This window comes from Alexandromys fortis, unplaced genomic scaffold (assembly GCF_014885135.2).
Source record: "Alexandromys fortis isolate MF-2015 unplaced genomic scaffold, M_Fortis_MF-2015_v1.1 scaffold_6, whole genome shotgun sequence".
Lineage (NCBI taxonomy): Eukaryota > Metazoa > Chordata > Mammalia > Rodentia > Cricetidae > Alexandromys > Alexandromys fortis.
This window is the reverse complement of record NW_026067902.1, coordinates 21,513,390-21,534,976: the sequence shown is the minus strand read 5'-3', so window position 1 is coordinate 21,534,976 and position 21,587 is coordinate 21,513,390. Positions and strand designations below refer to the sequence as shown.

Sequence of the window (21,587 nt, the reverse complement as noted above, 5' to 3'; positions counted from 1 at the left end):
GTCAGAAGTGTTGAATCTCCCGAAACTGGAGCTACAGGTAGTTATGAATTCTGGGAACCCAACTCAGGCCCTTTGGAGGAGCAGGAAGTGTTCTTACCCACTGGGCCATCTCTCCAGCCCAGGAAATGCTTCCTAGTAGCCCAGAGTATAAAGATGGATGCTACCTGCAGAATGACCCTCTCATTCCCAAAGGACACAAGCAGACACCAGAGGTCCATCCAACAAGGATGCTGTGGAAGGCAACTGGGATCCAGAAACTTCCCATCCCCCCGTCAGTTGTTCCCCTGGGATAGCAGCTCAAAGAAGAGGGAAGAGAGCCCCCTGGATTCAGCAGGAGGGACAGCAGGGCAGTGGGAAGGGACGCTTTTAGGCTTTGGTCCCGGCTCTTCCTCTGGTCTTAATATAGCTGCTCCTCTGATGCGTTCCTTCATTGCCGTGAGGGTTGCAGGACTGTTGGCGGCATTCATAAGAGGAGGTAGTATTCACACCAGCAGAACTCAGAGAGAAACAGAGAGAAGACACTCTGCTGCAAGGATCATTGGTAGGAACCTGAGGTCACCCTGGGCAGAAACAAGTTATTTTCCTCCAATGTCCCCAGTTACAAAAGTGGCCATATAAACTAGCTGGCCCTAGAACGACCTAGTGATGCCTTGAAGTCCTCACAGCTCTCCCCAGACTCTCTCTTAGTCTCTGTTTCGTGCTAAGCAGAGGAAAGCAGTGTTGGAAGGCAGCGGGCATAAATTTGTTTCTAAAGGGCATTTCTGAGAGCTTTGGCTCTGGACATGTGTGATGCCTGATTTTAAGTTTGGGCAAGGCTGCAGTTCTGTAGATCTCTCCCACATTGTATTCAAGACTCTCAAATGTATGGCAAAGGAAAACGTAACCTAAATACATCAAGTCAGGCCGGATCCTCAACCGACATTTTCTAAAGAACGCACGGTGAAAAACTCTGGGAGAGAAAATCCGGCTAGAAACCAAGTAGCCTGGATTCTAGGCTTTTTTTTTTTTTTTTCATCTTTAAAATGGAAAGGTTGTTACTTTGAAAAAAAAAAAAAGCAACTCTTTTATCTATCAAGTTGTGCAATTCCAAGCAGAGAAGTAAGAGAGGACCCAAGTGGATGGGCAGATTGATCTGGGATTGCGGGGTACGACTTTGAAATCATTTCTTTGTGCACGGGTGTTACAAGCGTGACTCGGAGAGCAGTTACAGCTCCGCTGCTAGTGCACAGCTCAACTGCGACAAACAGATGGCAGCAACAACAAGATGAGGCGTAGAGACCAGTCACAGCCCCCAGGCCAGTCACAGCCCCCAGACCAGTCAGTCACAGCCCCCAGACGAGTTACAGCCCCCAGGCCAGTCAGTCACAGCCCCCAGACCAGTTACAGCCCCCAGACCAGTCAGTCACAGACCCCAAATCAGTCACAGCCCCCAGACCAGTAAATCCCAAGACCAGTCAGTCACAGACTCCAAATCAGTCACAGCCCCCAGACCAGTCAGTCACAGCCCCCAGGCCAGTCACAGCCCCAAGACCAGTCAGTCACAGACCCCAGGCCAGTCAGTCACAGACTCCACGCCAGTCACAGCCCCCAGTCAGTCACAGACCCCAGGCAAAAACAGGATTTTGTGTGAATTAATCTCTCCAATATGCTGCAATTCTAGAACTCTGTATTTTGGGAATTGTATTATTGTAAAACAATTAACCACACATAAAAACCCCAGCATGTAATATGTGTGACCTTCTTCCCCAAATTAAGAAGAAAGGCCTCGTTTTCCTGAGTGAGCCAGCTGTGTGAATAAGGAACTCGAAGAACAATGTAAACATCCCCGAGTTCCTTCTCGGCTCTGAAAACCTAATGGTCTTACACAGACATCTACTACGTGTTCTCACTCTCTGCTTGGGACATTTGGCTCTAGTGCCTGGGCCATGTCAGTGCAGGGGTGCCTGTTGCACCAACTACAAATGAGGCCTTGGTCCAGACACTGAACTTTTGGTTTCTCACGGACTGACTACCTTCTGCTCTTAGCTCCCATCCCCTGCAGCTTCTTCACTGGGGACCTCTCCGCTTTCCTAGTGAATGTCAAGTTATCTGGCGGTGGTGCACATCTTTAAGCCCAGCACTCAGGAGGCAAAGGCAGACAGATCTCTGTGAGTTCAAGGCCAGCCTGGTCTATAGAGTGAATTCCAAGGACAGTCAGGGCTACACAGGGATACCTGTGTAGAAGAAAAAAAATACAACAAAAAACAAAACAAAACAAAATGTCAAATTGTCAAGTTATCTTTGGTGGGGCTCTCTGAACCTTTTTAGAGGTGGAGAGAATTAGAGGCCCAGCAATACAGCTCAGGTTACTGGAGGGAAGTGGTTTCGAGGGACCCAGTAGGACCTTAACACTCACATTTGTGTCGTGTCGATGAGGCGGCAGTGTGACTCCTCACCGTTGGCTTTCACCAGGTCCTGAAACTCTTCCATGGTGCTGGTCAAGCTGGCGTCCATTTTGAACATGATCCAGAATTCTGTTATCCAATACCTACAAAGAGGGAGTTAGGAAAAACACTGAACCTAGGGCTTCGCAGTTAGGCAGATTCCCAAAGGAATCTGAAGCTACAAAAAGTTCTCAGAAGAAGACAGAGGGTCATTTGTCTGTGGTAAAAAAAAAAAAAAAAAAAAAAGTCTGGGGGTAGGGGGTGCCTGGGAGGGAAGAAAACCGTCTAGCAGGCTTTGGTGTCTCCACACACAAATGCTTTGACAGGACAAGACCTGTCATATCAGAGAATCCAGACAGGATCTAGACATGGCCATGTAAACAAGCAAATATTCAAAATTGGGGTGTGCAAAGTTTGTTTTATTACATGTTGCTATAACTATAAAAAATAATGCTTACCAAAAACTTAGATTTTTTTTACAACAGAAAGCTAAGCAAAAGATACACATTATAAAAGCATTCTACACACACACACACACACACACACACACACACACACACACTGATTTTATGTTTTTGTTGTTGTTTTGTTTTTTGAGACAGGGTTTCTCTATATAGATCTGGCTGTTCTGGAGCTCAGTCTGTAGACCAGGCTGGCATAGTACTCAGAGATCTGTCTGCCTCTGCTTCTCCAGTCCTGGGATTAAAGGCATGCTAAAGCAAGGGCATGGTGAGACGGGGGAACATAAGCAGAAAGGGATGGAAAAAAAAAACAAAGTATAATGACATTTATGTTTAAAAATGCCATAATGTGTAGTGATAGGAGCAGCGGGGCTGCGTCCCCAGCACCCCGGCCGCCTGCTAGCTTATGCCCCAAAATAATTACATGGACACTGTATTCTTTTAAACACTGCTTGGCCCATTAGCTCTAGCCCTTACTGGCTAATTCTGATATCCTGATCAACCCATCTCTAATAAACTGTGTAGCATCGGTCTTACCGGGAAAGATTCAGCATGTCTGACCTGGCAGCTTGCTTCATCACGTGCGTCTGCTTCAGAGAGCAGAGCTATTGCGTCTGCCCGGGAGAGGGGAGCATGGCGTCTCTGAGCTCACTTCCTCTTCCTCCCAGCATTCTGTTCTGTTTACTCCACCCACCTATGTTCTAACCAATAAAATGGGCCAAGGCAGTTTCTTTATTAGCCAATGACCTTCCTCCATCAATAATGCAACCCATGAATTTCATGTTAACTTACAAATTAGTAAAAACAACTAAAAACACTTAAATTTTTGGTTGTGAACCTAGTCTTTAATGGCTGACCGACACTGAGAAAAACAATTAATAAATGGGACCTCCTGAAACTGAAAAGCAAAGGACACAGTCAACAAGACAAAACGACAGCCTACAGAATGGGCAAAGATCTTCACCAACCCCACATCAGACAGAGGCTGGGAGATGCAGACTAGGAGGACCAGAAAGAGCAGAAGTCCAGAGAGCATCTTTTCATCTCACTGCACTCCACATAGTCTTCAAATCATGCAAACATTACCTGACAAAATAGCAGATCTTCAGACAAATTCCTGGAGATTGCTTCTCCAAGGCATCCTTATATGTAGGGCCGTGGTTAAGGGAAATGAAGACATATTACAGAAACCATAAAACTTCAGTCTTTGGAAGTATTTACCAAATCAAACTCAGAAATATGGGCAAATTTCTTCTTGCTTGTGCTCAAGAGACTAGGAACTAGGAGTCCAGCTGAATGAATAAGTTAGAGATCTCCTGAATCTTTTAAAAATTTTCTAGTAATTGATTTATGCAGTAACTACGTGGGCAGTGATTTAAGAAAATATATATCCATATTTATTCAAATGTGTTGATAATTAAGAACAATAACATGAACATTTTCTCCTATATACACATATACATACATATGTATACATACTTACGTACATATACACATATATACACACATGCACACACACACACGCACATATATCAGGCATTATTTGACCAACCTTGTGCATTGCCATGGCAAAGCAGACAGAGTCATGGAATAATCCAAAAATATAACCAAAGAGCGCTTTAACAGTCTTTATAATTCTGACTATTTTGAAGGAACAACAACAAAAAAATCCTTGTGTTTACCTGTCTTTTGAGATATAAGAAAAGTGTGTTTGCATATTTAAGAATCTGATGAGACGGTTAAGAGCATTGCCTGCTCTTCCAAAGGTCCTGAGTTCAATTCCCAGCAACCACATGGTGGCTCACAACCATCTGTAATGGGGTCTGGTGCCCTCTTCTGGCCTTCAGGCATACATGCAAAAAGAATATTGTATACATAATAAATAAATAAATAAATAAATAAATATCTGATGAGAACCCTAGTCCCATGGTAAATATGGGTGGGTCCTACCATCTTTCTTCTGTTGACAGATTGAAGAGCTGGCTGGCTGTCCCTCAAGGTCACGGCCTCTTTCTCTTTGAACAATTGAGACATGGTAACTGCAATCTAGGAGTCGGTGATTTCCAGCTGGGCCAGGGAGATGGGTCTAGTGACAACCAACCCAAATCCCATAACTGGGGTGGAAATGGTCTTCCCTCAGCAGGTGTGAATGTATTCCCCTTGGAAAAGTCAGTTAAATACAGAGAAGGCAGGGCTCATCAGGACCCCCGTGCTCTGTTTCCTAGGAAAGCCTGTGGCATTCTGAATGATCTTGAGCATCTTGGACCCATAGACTTGAAACTTAAGTGTGGAACATTTGGTTAAGTGCAGAAGACATATTTTAAGATGAAAGCTCCCTGATTTTATGCTCAGCTTTAGAACATCTATGGTAATGTTAGTCCATTAGAGTGATAAATCCCGACTCAAGAAAACAAAAACCCGACACTGTGCATCTTAAAGATGAGCAAAGTAAACTTGAAAATACAAAGAATTATGCTAAAATTTGTCATTTTAATAAATATAAGATTAATTTGAAAAATTAAATATCAATATATTTATTCATATTTCTTATTAAATCTGTTCTTGAAACTAAAGCACACACGCACACATACACACACACACATCATAACCCTCTTCCACACAAAACCTCACACATCAACAACACAATAAGAATCAAAGTATGTCCAGGCTTCCAGTGGCAGATGGATGAGGGGAAAGGCTCAGAAGCCAAGAACATAGAATGACCACACGTTTCTTTGTTGCAATAAGAAAATGTGTAGCATCCGCATAAATAGCACAGGGCACATTCCTGATAAATGCTTTTGGGGGTCTATATTTTTATCAGCTTTTTTTCAACTTGTTGAAATTTTTATTCTTCCTTAGTAAAAGGGAAGGGGACACGGATAGTCACACAGATAGACAGACAGACAGATACCCTCTCTTTTGAACGAGCTAAGGGAAAACATCAAGTCAAGGGAGCTGGATTGTTTTCCAGTGTAGCCTGCTCCCTAGCTCCTGATGTTCGGTGCACAGGAGCTGCATTCTGTGCAGACCTCAGCAGCACTGGACTGCAGGCTCTCAGCATCCTTCAGAAGGAGGAAGTACCCCCAGCTCTCGGCTGGGTGCCCTGGCAAAGGCAGACTGCTCAAGGCTGCTGCTCCTGTTTTAGGCAATGGTACTGTTGCCTGCGACTGAAAATACAAGAGTCAGTGCAGGGTTGAGGAGAAACTGGAATGTTACGTGGGGTTAAGGAAAGAGACACACAAACACTGGAGGCAAGCTAACAAATAATTTGAAAGCCTTAAAAATGTTAGCAGGACATGTTGGCCCAGACCTTCAGCAAAACAGTTTATGATAGAGAACTGTAAACTTAAAAGCCATCCTGGGCTCATAGAGTGGTGGGGGAAATCATCGCGTGAAACCTCCCACAAAAGGTTGCTGAGTGAGAAGACAGCAGATGGACCGTGTGCGCAAGCGTGCTTCTGGGAGAGGTTCCACGAGGACCTGGGAAGGTCATGGAAAGGTACAGTTCAGGAGTCCTGGGGGAAAGGTCTCAGAGGCCTGGACTGTCCAGTGCTTCTGGGAGGTATGAGCAAGGACGGAGTGAAGCCCCTGGGCTTGGCAGCTGAGAGGCCCCGGCGACAGCAGAGGAGAGTCTGCGTGCTTCCGTGGGCGCTGCAGTTGTGCCGCGGAGGGAGCAGAGTAGGTGGAGGGGTTGCAGGCTGGGAAGGCAGAGCGTTTCAGAAGGTTTCACATCCAATTTCTAATCCCAACAGCCGAAGAAAGGGGAAACAGGGTTGAGGTTATTTTTAGATGCAGGGCATTTGAATGTGCCGCGGCTGGGGGGCAGGTGCCGCTGAAGGGCTGGGTGCGGGCACAGCGGAGAGAGGCTGGTGCGTGGGGGGATGCTGCAGGGCAGGCAGTGGAGGGGTTGCTGCAGGAACAGCACCCAGTGCTGCCCCAAAGGAGGCCACTCAAGTACTTTTGGTTCTGAGACCAGCACAGCTTTAAGAAGGAGTGTTTAATTACTGGCCTTGTTCACAGTTACTGGTGCACGGAGTCAGGTAGAGCAAGGTGAATTGCTTTGAAAGTCTCTGTAGAGGAGGCACCTACTTACTATAGGTATGTCTCTTAGGTGGCCTTCTCCCTAGCTCTACCCTTGTCATTGCCTCCGGAACTTGGTCTCTGAGATGGAAGGTAGAGCTTCATGATGGAGGTTTAGAGAAGTGAGTCTGTCCTGGCTGCTTCGTCTCCCCCTTTTCTTTCCTAGGTTGTAGTGATTTTTTGTTTGTTTTGTTTTGTTTTCTGGAAAAGGATTTGCACAGTCACATGTCCTGACTCATCCGCAGAGACCTAGGCCTCAGGTGCTGGCTGGTCCTATAGCACTTTTTCTCTTGGGGACGACAACTCAACTGTATCGCCAGTGCTCTGAAGGAAAAAGTGGGCGCTTTCCACATCCTGCCACAGGGGGCGCACGTCTAGCAAGGTCTAACCGGCTCATAGTCAGTGAGTGCCACGGCCTAGAGTAAAACGGCAGTGCAGATCATGTAGCCTTTCTTTCAGAGCCTAGGAGGATGAAGGACTCATACAAAGTCCATCAAAGCTCACAACTGTGCCGGTCAGTCTGTGTAGCATGAATAGGATTTGTGACTAGTGTTTAAGGAAAAAAATTTTTAATAGCAAGAAATATTAATGTTGTCTGCATTTGTAGGATGATTTCTTTGACCATCTACCACTCAGAGAAATCAGCATAAATAATACTGTCCTACCTAAAAGAAGCTACACACACAGGTGCACACATACAAGTTCACATACACACAGGTATACATACGCACACAAGTGCACATACAGCAGTGTGCACACACACAACTATATCCTTAAAGGGACAGACCATTTACTGCTCAGGTTTATCCCAAACCAATCAAAGTAAAAGCACCCTTGAAGCTGCAGCCTAAGCTGATGCCCAAGGATATAGGCTCATGAGCTTCTGCAGCAGCTCAGCCGAGGACATGATGATGCGGTGCATGGTCAGCACGACTTGTAACAGCTGGTTACTTCGACACAGGTTTCCATCTGCATCTGAAAATGCAAAGAGCAGCATGTGAGACCCTCAGCGAGAAATGGGGGGGGTCCCCCAGCATCCTTCAACACTCCAGGGCACAGCCTCGGGCTGCCTGGTACTTCGTGTCCTCCCCCCTGGCTTTGCCATCCTCCGTAACCCTCCCCATCACCAAGTGTTCATTAATCAAGCTGCCTAAAGGTGGTAGAATCTACACTTACATTGTATGTTTTATGGAACTCAAAGTTTATAGAATGTGGGGTTGAGAGGGGCTTCTCTAGGGTCATAGGCTTAATAATAAACAGTTAAAACAAATATCTTTAAGAAGTTGTACAAAGGCACATGGCTAGTTGGAAATGTTTCTATGGTTCTCTCCTGGCCTTGGAAGGAGCTCAGACCAGCCAGGAGCCTGAAGTACAAGCTGCCCCAATTCTAAGGCTTGTGGTGAAATCAAAGAGGGATGGTTGGCGTAAACATTGCACGTGAAGAGTGGCGGTGGATTTTGAGGGTGGATTTTGCAATGATTCGCAAAAGGCACCATTTGCATTTTTTAAATCCCAATGAGTAGGAGTCCCAATCTGTGTTCTGCATAGTAGCATCAGGAGTAAAGATGCCCCGGAATGGTTTCTAGCACTGCTTTGGTTTCTATGGTATCAAATGTCAAGGGCTGTGCTGCTTGCCTCCGCCGTATCTACTCTCTGATCTTTACCATGAATCCATTTGTTGGGAAACTCTTTTTATATGCTGTGTGAAGATATGTCTCTGTCTTGACTCACCTGACTAAGGCACCCTTTGATTGGTTCAATAAGGAGCTGAATGGCCAATAGTTAGGCAGGAGAGCATAGGTGGGACTTCTGGGGTGAGATGGGAACTCTGGGAAAGAATTGGTGGCATGAGAGAGTCACCAGGCAGACACAGAGGAAGTTGAACATATGGTACTGAGGAGAGGTAACGAGCCACGTGGTAGATGAAGATGAATATAAATGGGTTAATTTAAGTTTTAAGAGCTAGTTGGGAACAAACCAAGCTTTCAATGAATAAAAAGTCTCCATGCCATTATCAGAGAGCTGGTGGTCCAAAAAAAGGACCTGCTTCTCACATTAGTCAGGACCACTTGCCAGCTGGATGCTAGTTGGATTTAGTCTTTTGAAGCAATCAGTAAGAGATGAGAGGAGAAAGAAGGCATGTTTCCTTTTCATCCCTCTCTGCTTTGACCCATTTTCTACCTCCTGGATGAACCGTCACAGAGGTTGGTCCTTCCTCATGGTTACAGCACTCACTAGGGTCTCAGACTTGTTATCTCCTGACTCATTGGACCTAAGGATGGGAATGGCTGCTGGAAGTTTGGCAGTTCTGATGTAACATCTCTCAATTACATTCTCATCTCCATAAATAATCCTGTCTGTCTGTCTATCTGTCTGTCTATCTATCTATCTATCTATCTATCTATCCTCCATGTATGTATGTATCTATCATCTATGTATTATCTATCTATCTATCTATCTATCTATCTATCTATCTATCTATCATCTATCATCTATGTATGTATATATGTATGTATCATCTATGTAAGTATGTATTATCATCTATCTATCTATCTATCTATCTATCTATCTATCTATCTATCTATCTATNCTATCTATCTATCTATCTATCTATCTATCTATCATCTATCATCTATGTATGTATATATGTATGTATCATCTATGTAAGTATGTATTATCATCCATCTATCTATCTATCTATCTATCTATCTATCTATCTATCTATCTATTTATCTATCTATCTTTCTAACATCTATCTGTCTGTCTGTCTGTCTGCCTATCTATCTTTCTAACATCTATCTGTCTGTCTGAACTATCGGCCATCTATAATGACGTCTAAGATATATGGTAGAAGGAGTGATCACTTTCACTCTTTTTTAAGTTTAGTGAGTTGTAAATGAAGGACATAGTCTCAAAAGTCCCGAATCCTCAAATGCTGACCTAAAGTCACGTGTCATTGAGAAAACCTAAGTGTTTATTTGCTCTCTCCAGCCCTCTCTGACTGTCCCCTCTACTGTGGAAGGTTCTGTAGAAGCCCACACCTTTTCTCTGTTCCTGTCTCCTCGTTCCAAGAACTGCTCTCAGCTTGTCTACCCTGGTGAGACTACAATACCAACATTTTCCTTGTTGGTTTATGCCCACTGACAATTAATTAGGCTCCTGCCTCTCCTTTTAAAACCAAAAGTCAACTAACTGATCCTGGACCTCTGCATTTCTGTTTTCCTCTTCCTCCAGCTCTTAGGGTCACCCCCTTCTACCCCCCAGCCGCTTTTCAACCATTCCGTTTCAATTTCTGTCCCGCTATTCTGTTTGTTGGATAGTTGTTTCTACAGTTGTCTCTTACATAGCCTAGGTTGGTCTTGAACTAGAGATGCTCATGCCTCAGTCTCCCAACTGCTGGGATCCTAAGCACAAACCACCATGACTAGCCTAAGTATCTAATTTTCAGCCTCATCGATCAGTTCCACACTTCCGATCACGCCTCTGTCCTCATCTCGCTTCATGATTCAGTCAATCTTCACTCCAACCAAAGCCAAGCTGACAAGTCCCCTGGAAGGCTTTCTTCTCTTGGCTCCATCGCTCCGCACTCTGTCACGTCTCTCTCAGGCTCCTCTTCTGTCTCCTCTCCCTCTGCTAAGCTCTTAAATGTCAGCTTGTGCCACAGTTTAGTCCTCCCACTTCTTTCTGCTAACGTTTTGTAAAACTTCAAAGTTCTTAAATTTTAAATTAAAAAAGCAAACGCATTCCCTAGATGAATCAATCCAGGTTCTGACTAAAACACCATCTCTCTGCTGATATCTGCCAACTTCTATTTCCGGCATTGACCACAAACTTAGTACATCCAGCAGTTTAGCCTCATTAAATCCAAATGAACTCATGCGGACAGAACTCTTGACTTCTCTGGTTCATTTCTCATCTACTCATCCTCATCGCCTGAAATGCACCACCAACCACCCCCTGGATTCCCTCAGCCAAAAACCCACAACTCACACGCAGCCCTTCACTTTCTCTGCACCTGATCCATCAGTGAGTCTTGGTTATATTTCCAAAATACATTGGTGACCTGCCCAACTCTCTCTAGCTTTGATATCTCTCCAGAGTAACCATCATGATGCAACAAGCCAATGGGCCCGCCTCTTTCCACCCTTTTTTTTTTTTTTTTTCTCTTTCCACTCTTATCTACCCACAATCTCTTCTCCACCTAGCTCCTGAAGCCTGGAAAACCAGGTCACATTCCTTGCACATTCCAAAGAGTTGCATCGCCTTGATTGTGGCTGGCTGAGCTCCACAGGCCCTGGCTTCTTTTGATATGGTCTTCATTTTGAAATCCTTTTCCCTTCTCTACATCTCTGTTTCCACTTCACACACTCTGAGGCCGTTGCTAGATCATGGCCTTTGCACTTGCTATGGCCCTCAGTGTTATCTTTCTTCCATCAGATCCTCCACATGGCCTCATCCCGTGAGAGGTCTTCCTCTGACTAGCCAATGTAACCAGTAATCTGCTTGAATATCTTGGTTGCACAAATGTCCCATTGGTCTTTAAAAATGTTTAGCTTCTTAAAGAGTCAATAGAATACAAGCTTTCTGGGACCTGAGCCTTGTGCATTTCCCTCCACAGTCTATTTTTCCGAGTGCAGACTAGTGCTGACACATGGTGGATGAACATGGGCTGAATAAAGTTAGGAATTGTGTCGGACAGAAATCCCGACTCTCCGTGTGTCTTTTTGGCCACAGCCACCTCACTCACTTGCTGTAATATGCACACTTATTTTCTTCTTAGCCAGTCTCTTTCTAACTTTAAAGTTAGGAATTTTTATGAAACAGTCATTTATTTTATGAAATATTTATTTATGGTTTTGTAATCTTACCCATACAGTCTTTTAAACTTATATTCTGATAGATAGAAGTCCTTTCTGTTTGTAGGTTTTATGGCCCACATAAATTCTGTATAATTGCCCCTTGGCAGAAAAATGCTAGATAACAAATTATCTTAAAAACATTTGCTTTTGTTCAAGTGTTTGTGCTTTGGCTATGTGCTGCCTGATACAGATACCTTTGCTGGGGGCCCAACTCAACAAGTCTCCCAGCTTCCTTGGACCAGTAAGCCAGTGTAAGTTTCATTTTCTCATGATGCCGGGATATTGAGAGCTACATAGAAATTTCCAATAGCCTCTTAAACCTATGCTTGGACATGACTTGCTGTCACTGGTGTCTCATTCTGTCAGTTAAAGCAGGTCACGCTTCTGCGTCTAAAGTTGAAGGGCAGGAACTTCAAGGTACATGGGAGGCGTTAGACATACAGAGAAAAAAAAATGAGGGCAACAATGCAACAGAACCCATGAGAGCTACAGGGAGTAACTTTTCAATACAACATTTGACAACATAGTTTTACACCATGCTTTTCTCTGTAGAAGTAGTGGTGTTCCTGTCCCTCAACCCAGTGGTGAAAGGCAAGGGACGCTATGAACCGTGCTTGTGAGATGCACACACTCCCATGTTCACACGAATATATTCAGGATGTACTGCCCCAAGATGCTATCCCTGTATCTTCTCACGGCTGGCAAACGCCTACCCATGGATGCTCACATGGGAAGGAAAGGGTTCCAGAAGTATCCTCAAACAAGGTCTTTGAAAGAATTTACAGATCTAAAAGGGCTCACCATGGAGAAGACCAGGGAGGCACTGAAACTGTTCAAGTATTTTATAATTACTTGTTGGAACAAGTTTAGATTTGCTCTGTGGGATCACAAAAGGCAGTGCCTGAGCTGATGGACAGACATCACAGGAAACAGAATCTGGTTTAATGTGTGACAGGAAAGTATAGCTAATTTGCTCGCCCAGTGATGAAAGCCCATCACAAAGCCCATCACAAAGGACTTAGCGTTTGGCAACCATACCAAATGAGCACGCTGCAAAGTGATCCCCTGTGGACGGGAATGGTGACGCGATTTCTAATTCTCAGAACAGCCCAGCAAAGTTTTCATAGTTCACGGCTTATGGGAGAATTCAAGGGTAGAAAGGTTGGGTAATACACTGTAGGTCAAAAGAAAATGGGGCACAGAGGAAGAGATCTGGCCCAGTCTGCTTGATTCCAGCACCTGTGTGCTTCCCTCCACACCTGGCTGTGTGCTGGGTGGCCATCTGTCAGGCCAAGGGACTCATGTAATAAATGGAAGCTGACTCAAGTGAGCCTTGCGAACTGTGTGTCCGGCCCCTCTGGCTCTAGATTCCAGAAATGCTGCTGGAAAAGCCTAGTTGGAGCCAATCTCTATATGGAAGAGATTTTTTTTTTTTTTTTGGTAACCTGGTGATTTCTAGAAGTCGCATATGTCATGTTTGCTCCGTCTGAACTTGAGAGTTGTCTTTACGATGCCAGGGAGTCCTGCCTAAGATTCGCGAGCATCTTCACACTCCACTCCCCGCCCCCCCATCTCTTCTTCTACAGTCTCAGTGACACACCCACACGGTGGCTTGTGAATCCCACATGCATTCTGTGGGGGTGAGTGCTGGCAAATGGTGAGTGCAGTGGGGGATGACTCACTCGTGCTCCTCCCCTGGCAGAGACGGAGCCAGGGAGAGGAGCAGAGAGGAGCATTTTTCTCTACACCTAGCCAGAGCTTCTCACTGTCTGCCTTCCTGGTTTTTTCTTTTCCAATGGGATTGGTTTAGCGCCGCTGTCTCTCACCCTCACGCTACTGCCATCTCTTCCCTGCATGACCTCTGATGACTGGATGACCTCACCGAGGGAGCATTTCCCCATCCCATAGAACAAACGCACTTCTTCAAGATGCTGGCCAAGGGGGATCTAGCTACCTTCCAGGGTGCTAGATTTTATTGTGATAGAAATGCTGTATGCTGATTTAAATATTTCAATGAATAATTCTATTTTGTTTTCATCTTTAGGCTTTTAAAAAATGCAGGGTGCCATATGAAAAATTCTAATAAGCAAAATGTGCAATGCATAATAAAATGTGCATAATTTTTCACTACCATCTGCTGCTGCTTATTCTTAAAAGGGCTGGAACCTCAGGAGAGTGCGGGATGTCCCTCTCATATTCTCTGCATCTTTAGACTCATAGAGTGATGGGTGTATACGTCCAGGGAAATACACTGATGAAACACATCTAACTTGTGGACCATTTGATTGACAGAGCGAACAAAAACCCATGTGGGTTCTGGACTCCCTGCCCATGAACTGACAATCACTTCCCATCGCTAGTCCCAAAGTATAGCAAAAGCTATACTTTCCAGAATCACATATTCTTGATTGTCTTCTGTTTCCATTTTCTGTCAAATGCGCCTTTCCCTTCTTAAAGCTCTGCAGGTCAGTGGGTGAGCACCTAGCAACCACTTGAACCAATAAAGACGCATAGCTCTCCAACTGTTCTATGTATCAACTTTTTACTCTGCTTCAGTTTTAAAGAGTTGATGGGGTGCCTAAAGGTCCCTATCCATGGTAGGGCGCTCGTTTAACATGAACAAGGCCCCAAGTTCAGTACCATGTTTTTACATCATTAACCAATATTGATTATGAAACTGTCCTGAGAGAAGCAATGTCCTAGGTACCAGCAGATGTCTGAAGAACTGCCACTCAAGAGTTCCAAAGTTAGCTGAGGAATGAGCCACAGTTGGCGGACCTAATAGTTTTAGGCACCAAATCTTAGGAAGAGAAACCACAGAGACCACATCGAATAGCAGGAAGGCTAGGAGAAGGGAGAGATGACCCCACATATATGTGTTGGTTCAGAGAGGACCTCATGAGGTCTCTGACAAGGTGACCTAGAACGTCAAGGTCCAACTGTGTCTGTCATCTCACAGACTCTTCTTCCTTTTTATTTTTGGCTTAGATTTAAATAAGCTTCTGGCTTCAGACGACAAACTACTTCCTTGTGGTCCGAATCCCATGAGAAAAGCCAGCAAAGGCTGCGTTCCGTGTTTCCCACCTCCTGGCAAGGGGAAGGGGTAGCTTTCCGGTGAGACTTGTCTGAGGGACAAGTTGAAAATGCCACACCGCAAAGCTGACCTGAAGCATGAAGACACATGACCCACACCAGTGAGAAACTAACACGCAGCCTTTTTGTCTCCCCTCTGCTTTGGTTTCCATGGAAATACCTTGATGTGTGAAAGATTTTGGAGGGTACCAAAGGCAGAATGTCAGAAATTGGTATACTGAGCATGAATAAGCATGGGGGTGGAGGTGGCTTGCATAACAGGAAGTAGCATGTGTGTTCCATCCAGGAATTGGGGGAGCCAGGATCAGAAATACATGGGCAAGGCTGAACCTGTCAAAGGAAATCAGCATCCCAGAATGAAGGCAGACTGGATATAGGCGGAACCCAACAGGCACACTCAGAACCCTGAACATATAACAGCGGAGAGAAGTAAAACCCACTCGACAGCGAGACAATGACATTCTCGAAACTCTGGAAAGGACACCCAAAACTCACTGGGTTTCGTGTGTTGGGTTCAGGGATTTCTCAGGCTGACAGTGGCAACGGAGACAGCAAGCATATATGACGAAGGAATTTAGTTACACAGGCCTTCAACTTCACAGTCTTGGCAGCGTAAAATATGTAATTCATCCCACCTTATTTTTTTTTTTTAATTCTCAACCCTTTGGGACTTGAGAGGAAGAGAAGAGTGTAGAGAAACCAAATGTTGGTGACTGGGACCAGGACAAGCTTGCCAATCAGAATGAGTGCTCAACTGCTCTTCCGGAGAAGACAGGTTCCTGGTCTGTGGTGTTTCTGTATTTCTGGGATGTAACTATTCTCAGTATGGTCTGTCTCAAGGAAACAACAGAAAGCCACAGCTGGGAAGTGGAGCTTGGAAGAGGGCGCTGACAGTCAGCCCCAAGGATGGGCAATCCATGCAGCCTCAGCAGACCTGTGAGGTTCAAGATCTGATGCTTACTGGGGTCCTCTTCTAATCTCCCTCTCTTGATTGACTCCTCTTCTCTGGGCTGATCATGAACTCAATACTAAGGCTAAGAAATGGTGGCAACATACTGTAGTCATAGCCATGGAGCTGGTGAATTGAATACCTGGCAGGAAGGGCCTTTCGTCCCAAGCACTGGTCTCTTTCCTTGGCACTTGCTTTTTTCTGGGGGTAGTAAAGTCTTAGAAAAAGCCACCTATGCTACAAGGATATTTCCACTGGTGCCTCCCTCCTGTCCCGCGATGAACTGCTACCCACACAGCCCCGCCATTCTTTGTAGGAGCACAGAACATGCTCTAAAGTCCTCCCCAGCAATCATAACCCTTAGATCTACCCACCATTGTTTATGAGCACATGAGACAGTTACTATGAGTACCTTTGCCTGGGTCTAGAACACACACACAGCCTATGAGCCAATTGCCACCGACTAAAAATGGTGACTGTCCTAAGTTGTCAGTATCCTGCTTGGCCAGGAGAAGTGTTCTCTATTTCTATAGAAAACCAACAGATTCCCCCCCCCCCTTCTCTCTACCTAGATTTTTTTTTTAGATGAGTGATCACAGTCTATAAATGTCTACCCAAGTGGATTGCCTAAAGTGATGGATTGCCTAAAGTTGAGAAAGGACGTTTTAGCTACGTTATTTCTGCCGCACAAAACAGCTGGCTGTCCTGGGGGCTGCTTGCCTGAGTCTAGAACTGCCACATCTGTGGAACTAGGGACCTGAGAAGTCATGAAGGAAGTTGTCCTTAGCAATTCTGCAAACCGGTAATAGTTCTGAGAGTAAGTAGGCAAAGTACAAGGGACTAAAGAACGGTCCAGGGTGGAAATGGGACAGGAAGGAAGACCCAGTGAATTGACTCTGATGCAATGCAATGACTTAAGACTCTAAAAGCCACTGTTAGAAGACTGTGCTAGTTTCTACTCCCAGCACCCTTTGAGCAGTAGAATTACCTGGGCCATTAGCATAGTGCAGTTTGATTTGATCTGAAGGAATCTGCTTTGGACACAGCCTCATTGGCAGACAGGCCATGACCTACCCCCACGGTAGTCCCATAGGAATGCACCTAGGCAGGGGAAATGGAGCATTAGGCCAGGTCCCAGCTTCTCAAAGGGACCCAGAGAACTGCTAGAAAGTGGTTGGTGGGAGGCTGGGCACAAGCCAAAGACTTGAAGAAGACAGAACCACAAACAAGCTGGGCAGGAAATGTGGGGCAGTACTCTTACCTTGCTCACTGTAACTTACTCCTCTCACCTCTTTCTTGCCTATTAAATTCTAAGAATTTCCAACACAAAACAGATTCCATATTTTTGTGTGCGTATGTTTGGTTTTGATATTCTTTATCTTATTAGGTTTTTAGGGTTTTTTTTGCTTGCTTTGCTTTTTCTTTTGATAGAGAATATAAAGTCTGGGAGTGGGTAGGGAGGTGGGGAAGATCTACAAGGAGTTGGAGAAGGGAAATATGGTCAAAATACATTGTATGAAAGGAAAACATTTAAATTGTAAGAAATCACGTACTTGTTGCTTTTCCTAAATGAAATAAAACTCTGGGCTTGGGGAGGTGGGCAGCAGGCCAAGCAGGTGCTAAAATGGAAGACTCTGTACACACCCACACGGTGAAATAATGCGAAGCCCATCTATGAATTACTGGCTCCCCACGACCTCAACTTTCTTCAGAAATGTTTTCTGTGTGCAACTTAACTTTATCGGATCAACAAGCCAAGATAATAGATAAACTCAGTCTAGCGCAGGACAACCTTACAGCAATCAGGCAGGCGATTTTAACCAGCGAGGTACCAAATACCATCTTACCACGGCAAATAGTTCTAGAGAAAAGACCATCACAACACCATGTAAGGCAAAACTCACTGAGCATAGTCTTCCATTGTCAGAAACTCTTCTGGAGGTCCCTCTCCCTCGGTAAACCATCAGTGGTAGATGACACTTCATTGAGTACTCACAGAGGCTTCTACTGCTCCTTGACTATTCTGCATCAGGGCTGTGATCTTCAGAGAACACTGAACAGAAGCTGCAGTCCCAAGAGTGACTGTCCGCTGCAGTCTATCACACAATCTGGGCCACTGAGATCATACTTAGCATGCCCTCAAGCATGAACACCATAGCAGTTAGTTCCTTGCCTCCCAAGAGTCTTCCTAGAGCTAGCTTTTACCTGCACCTCCCCCTCAGCCACTCAGAACTTAAGAGGTGCTAGGAAGAAGGCTTCTTGAGGATGTGGGCAGCAGCTCTGAATAGGGGAACTGCATGGGTGGGTGGGAAAATCTCTTTCATAGGAAGGAAAACATTGGCCACTATTCAGTTAACCAAGAACCCAGTGAGAACGTGGTTCACACATTCCGAGTAATGAACCAATGTCATGTGACTGCATTATGGAAACTGCAGAAATACAAAACTGAACATTACAAAGTTTTTCCCACCCATGCAAGTAGGGACTAGGAGAAACACTGGGCATTGCTGGAAGAAATTCAGCTTTAGCCTTTCTTTCTTTCTTTCTTTCTTTCTTTCTTTCTTTCTTTCTTTCTTTCTTTCTTCCTTCCTTCCTTCCTTCCTTCCTTCCTTCCTTCCTTCCTTTCTTGCTTTCTTGCTTTCTAGCTTGCTTGCTTGCTTGCTTGCTTTCTAGCTTTCTGGTTGTTTCTAATTTTGTCCTCATACCTGAACTCCTTCCTGTGTTCCCAGGGTCATGCCAGCACAGCCTTTCCATATTATTCCTCTGAAGTCGCAATAAATGGTGTTGATGCCATCTGGCAAAGGGACTAAAATTAGGGGACCACGTCACTTGCTCAAGTTTATACAGTTTGTAAGCAGTAGACATAGGATTCTGTCCCAGACCGCCTAAACCTGAGAGGGTGCTGACCATTTCTGAGCCCCAGTTTGCTTATTCTTAGAGTTTGACAGTGTCTCACGCTCACCCCATCAGCAGAGACACAACCAAGAGAAAAAAGAAGGCAGACATTTTGTGGGTACTCAAGGTCCTGGACTGAATCCAAACTGACATCTTTTTGGTCTGTGGGTCTCAAGCATAGAAGAGGCCTGACAGTTTTTACATAATGATGTGGGATTCCCCTCTGCAAGCTGTGAATATGTTTCATTGCCATTGGTTAATAAAGAAGCTGCTTTCAGCCAATGACTTAACAGAATATATCCAGGCTGGAAAAGACATATAGAGAGAATAGGTGGAATTAGAGAGATGCCATGTAGCTGCCGCAGGAGACAGATGCCAGATGGAACCTTACCAGTAGGCACAACCATGTGGAGATACACATATTAATAGAAATAGGTTAATTTAAAATATGAGTTATCCAATAAGAAGTATGAGCTAATAGGCCAAGCAGTGTTGTAATAATATAGTTTCTGTGTGATTATTTCAGGTCTGGATGGTCAGGAATGAACAAGCAGTCTCTGTCAACAGAATTGGCATGCCAATGTGGGGCTGACTATATTCATATAAAACCTGAGGATGCTTGGAAAGGAGTTCCAGACACAAAAGAACACAGTTAAACATGGCTTTTTGGTAGCTGGCATTTTTTTTGGGGGGGGGGGATGGGCTCTGTTTGCTAGAGGCAAGCTGGGGGTGCAGTGGCTCCTTTAAGAAAAGGCTTACTGACTCAGCATAAGAAATGGCAGCTTCCTGGCTTGGACAGCACGAACTCTGGCTCTTTCAGGAGACTGAGCACTTACATGGGGTTTGTGGGCAGCGTGCTGCAAGTTACTTGGTGGCAGCATGGGCCAACTGGTTACCAGAGTTGAGGTGGTGAGGACGGCTCCTACCCAACAGTCTCACAGGCAGTGAATGTACCTCCACCATGTTGGACTGGGTGGAGTCAAAAGGCAAATCAGCTTTAGTCCTTGCCATGCCACTTATCATTTTAAGAAGTGGTCCTGGTCAGAATAGGATTACAGATATGCAATAAAGACAGATTTAAATGGAAAGACCTCTAAATAGGTCACAGTGTTGGATAAATGTGCATAGGCTTGGGAGAAAGAAGAAATAGTTATAAAAAGAAGTAAATGGTTTTTTAAAAATAAAACAATGTCTTTAAAGATACAGAGTACAAACAGTCATAGATTAAAGGAGAAAAGAAAAATAAGCCCATGTAAAAGTGGAATATAGACAGAGTTTGGAGTATGTATATTAATGTGTTTTCTTTAAATTTTTTGACTGTAAATGAGCTAAGTACAGAGAGACATTTCATTGTATAGGCTGCTAAGCTAAACCAACATATATACATTAAAGATATCTTGACTTCAAAATTTGGGTCTAAGGATATGTTGCTTTGGGAAAGAGATTCTGCTTTTGTTTCCACAGAAGATGGGAACCTGTGTATCCCTTCCAGACTAATGTGGTTTGATGGACCAATGCCCCCTTAAAGTACTTCAAACCCCAAAATTACTTCACCCAACAAAAAGCAGGATGCATCTTGGAGAGAACTATGCCTAAAGTTTCAAATATTGTTTATAAATGTTTGTTTACATTTAAAGGGGGATATGCTATAGAGATGAATACTTTGCATTGGTATGGATCTTGGTTTATTGATACAAGCTTAAGATCAGTTTTGTTTTATATATATATATATATACACACACACACACACACACATATATATATTTGCTCTTGATTAAGGTATTGCGTTTGTGCAGCTCATTTAAAAATGTAATGTATAATTAAGAAATATAGGTTAATAGATAGTCATCTATAATAATCATTTGTAGTCATGTTTGTTAGGATATATATATATATTTCAGATGAATAGATATTCTTCAAACCTTTCAAAGACTAACAGAATGAGGCATTTAAGATGTTTTAAGAATTTAGGACATTTCATGACAATGAGACTCATCTGCTCCTGGCAGCACCAATCTACTTTAGGAGGAGGATGGAAATTGAAGATGCTCCTTATGGAGTTTGTTAGCCATTTGGGAATGTTCTTGCCTGGACTGTTTGATGTTATGCTATATGAACTGGACATGCAGGATGCACAGAAAAATGACTGCTGAAGTTGCCTAAAGAAGGTGAGACAGTCCTTCAGGGCTCCTGCTTCATGAAAGAGTATGCCAGACATTCTGCAGAAGAAAGTGACTAACAAACTGCCAATTTAGGTGGAACTATCTTTAAAAATTCCTGTTCATGGAAAAGTCTGTCAGATACTATGGACCTATAGGCTGAAGACTGGTGTCCCAATGTTACAGAAGAACTTTGGGTTACTGTTCAGGCAACAAGATGTCTCTATCAATTCTAGACTTTTGAAGTTGCTTACAATGCACTTTCTGTTAACTTAGGTAATATTATATTCTTCCGGGGTCTTTGATGGAGTTGAAGAATAGACAGTTACAATTATAGTTTTTCTTAGTTTTGATAAAAGATAAAGTAGATATAAATATTTTAACTATAATTCTTGCTTGATAACTATTTTGTTGTATGTAATTTTAGTATGTTAAAGTTAAAACCTTCCTTTTTATTTAGACAGAAAAGGGGAGGTGATGTGGAATGTCCCTCTGTATGCTGTGAATATGCTTTATTGTCACTGGTTAATAAAGAAGCTGCTTTCATCCAATAGCTTAACAGAATATAGACAGGCTGGAAAAACGTGTGTGTGTGTATATATATATATATGTATATATGTATATATATACATATACATACATACATACATACATATATATATATA

At 43.9% G+C, this 21,587-nt stretch overlaps 1 protein-coding gene across 1 annotated transcript in view; it reads right to left on the bottom strand.

Moving 5' to 3' along the window:
- The window catches only part of Rasgrp1 (RAS guanyl releasing protein 1), a 65,070-nt gene that overhangs the window by 20,148 nt on the left and 23,335 nt on the right, over positions 1–21,587 (bottom strand). The window contains exons 3-5 of the mRNA XM_050133047.1: positions 7,837–7,942; positions 3,971–4,033; positions 2,396–2,527 (exon numbers count right to left, since the gene is read on the bottom strand). Of these exons, the coding sequence (XP_049989004.1) occupies positions 2,396–2,527; positions 3,971–4,033; positions 7,837–7,942 (301 nt within the window). The remainder of the gene's footprint in view (positions 1–2,395; positions 2,528–3,970; positions 4,034–7,836; positions 7,943–21,587) is intronic.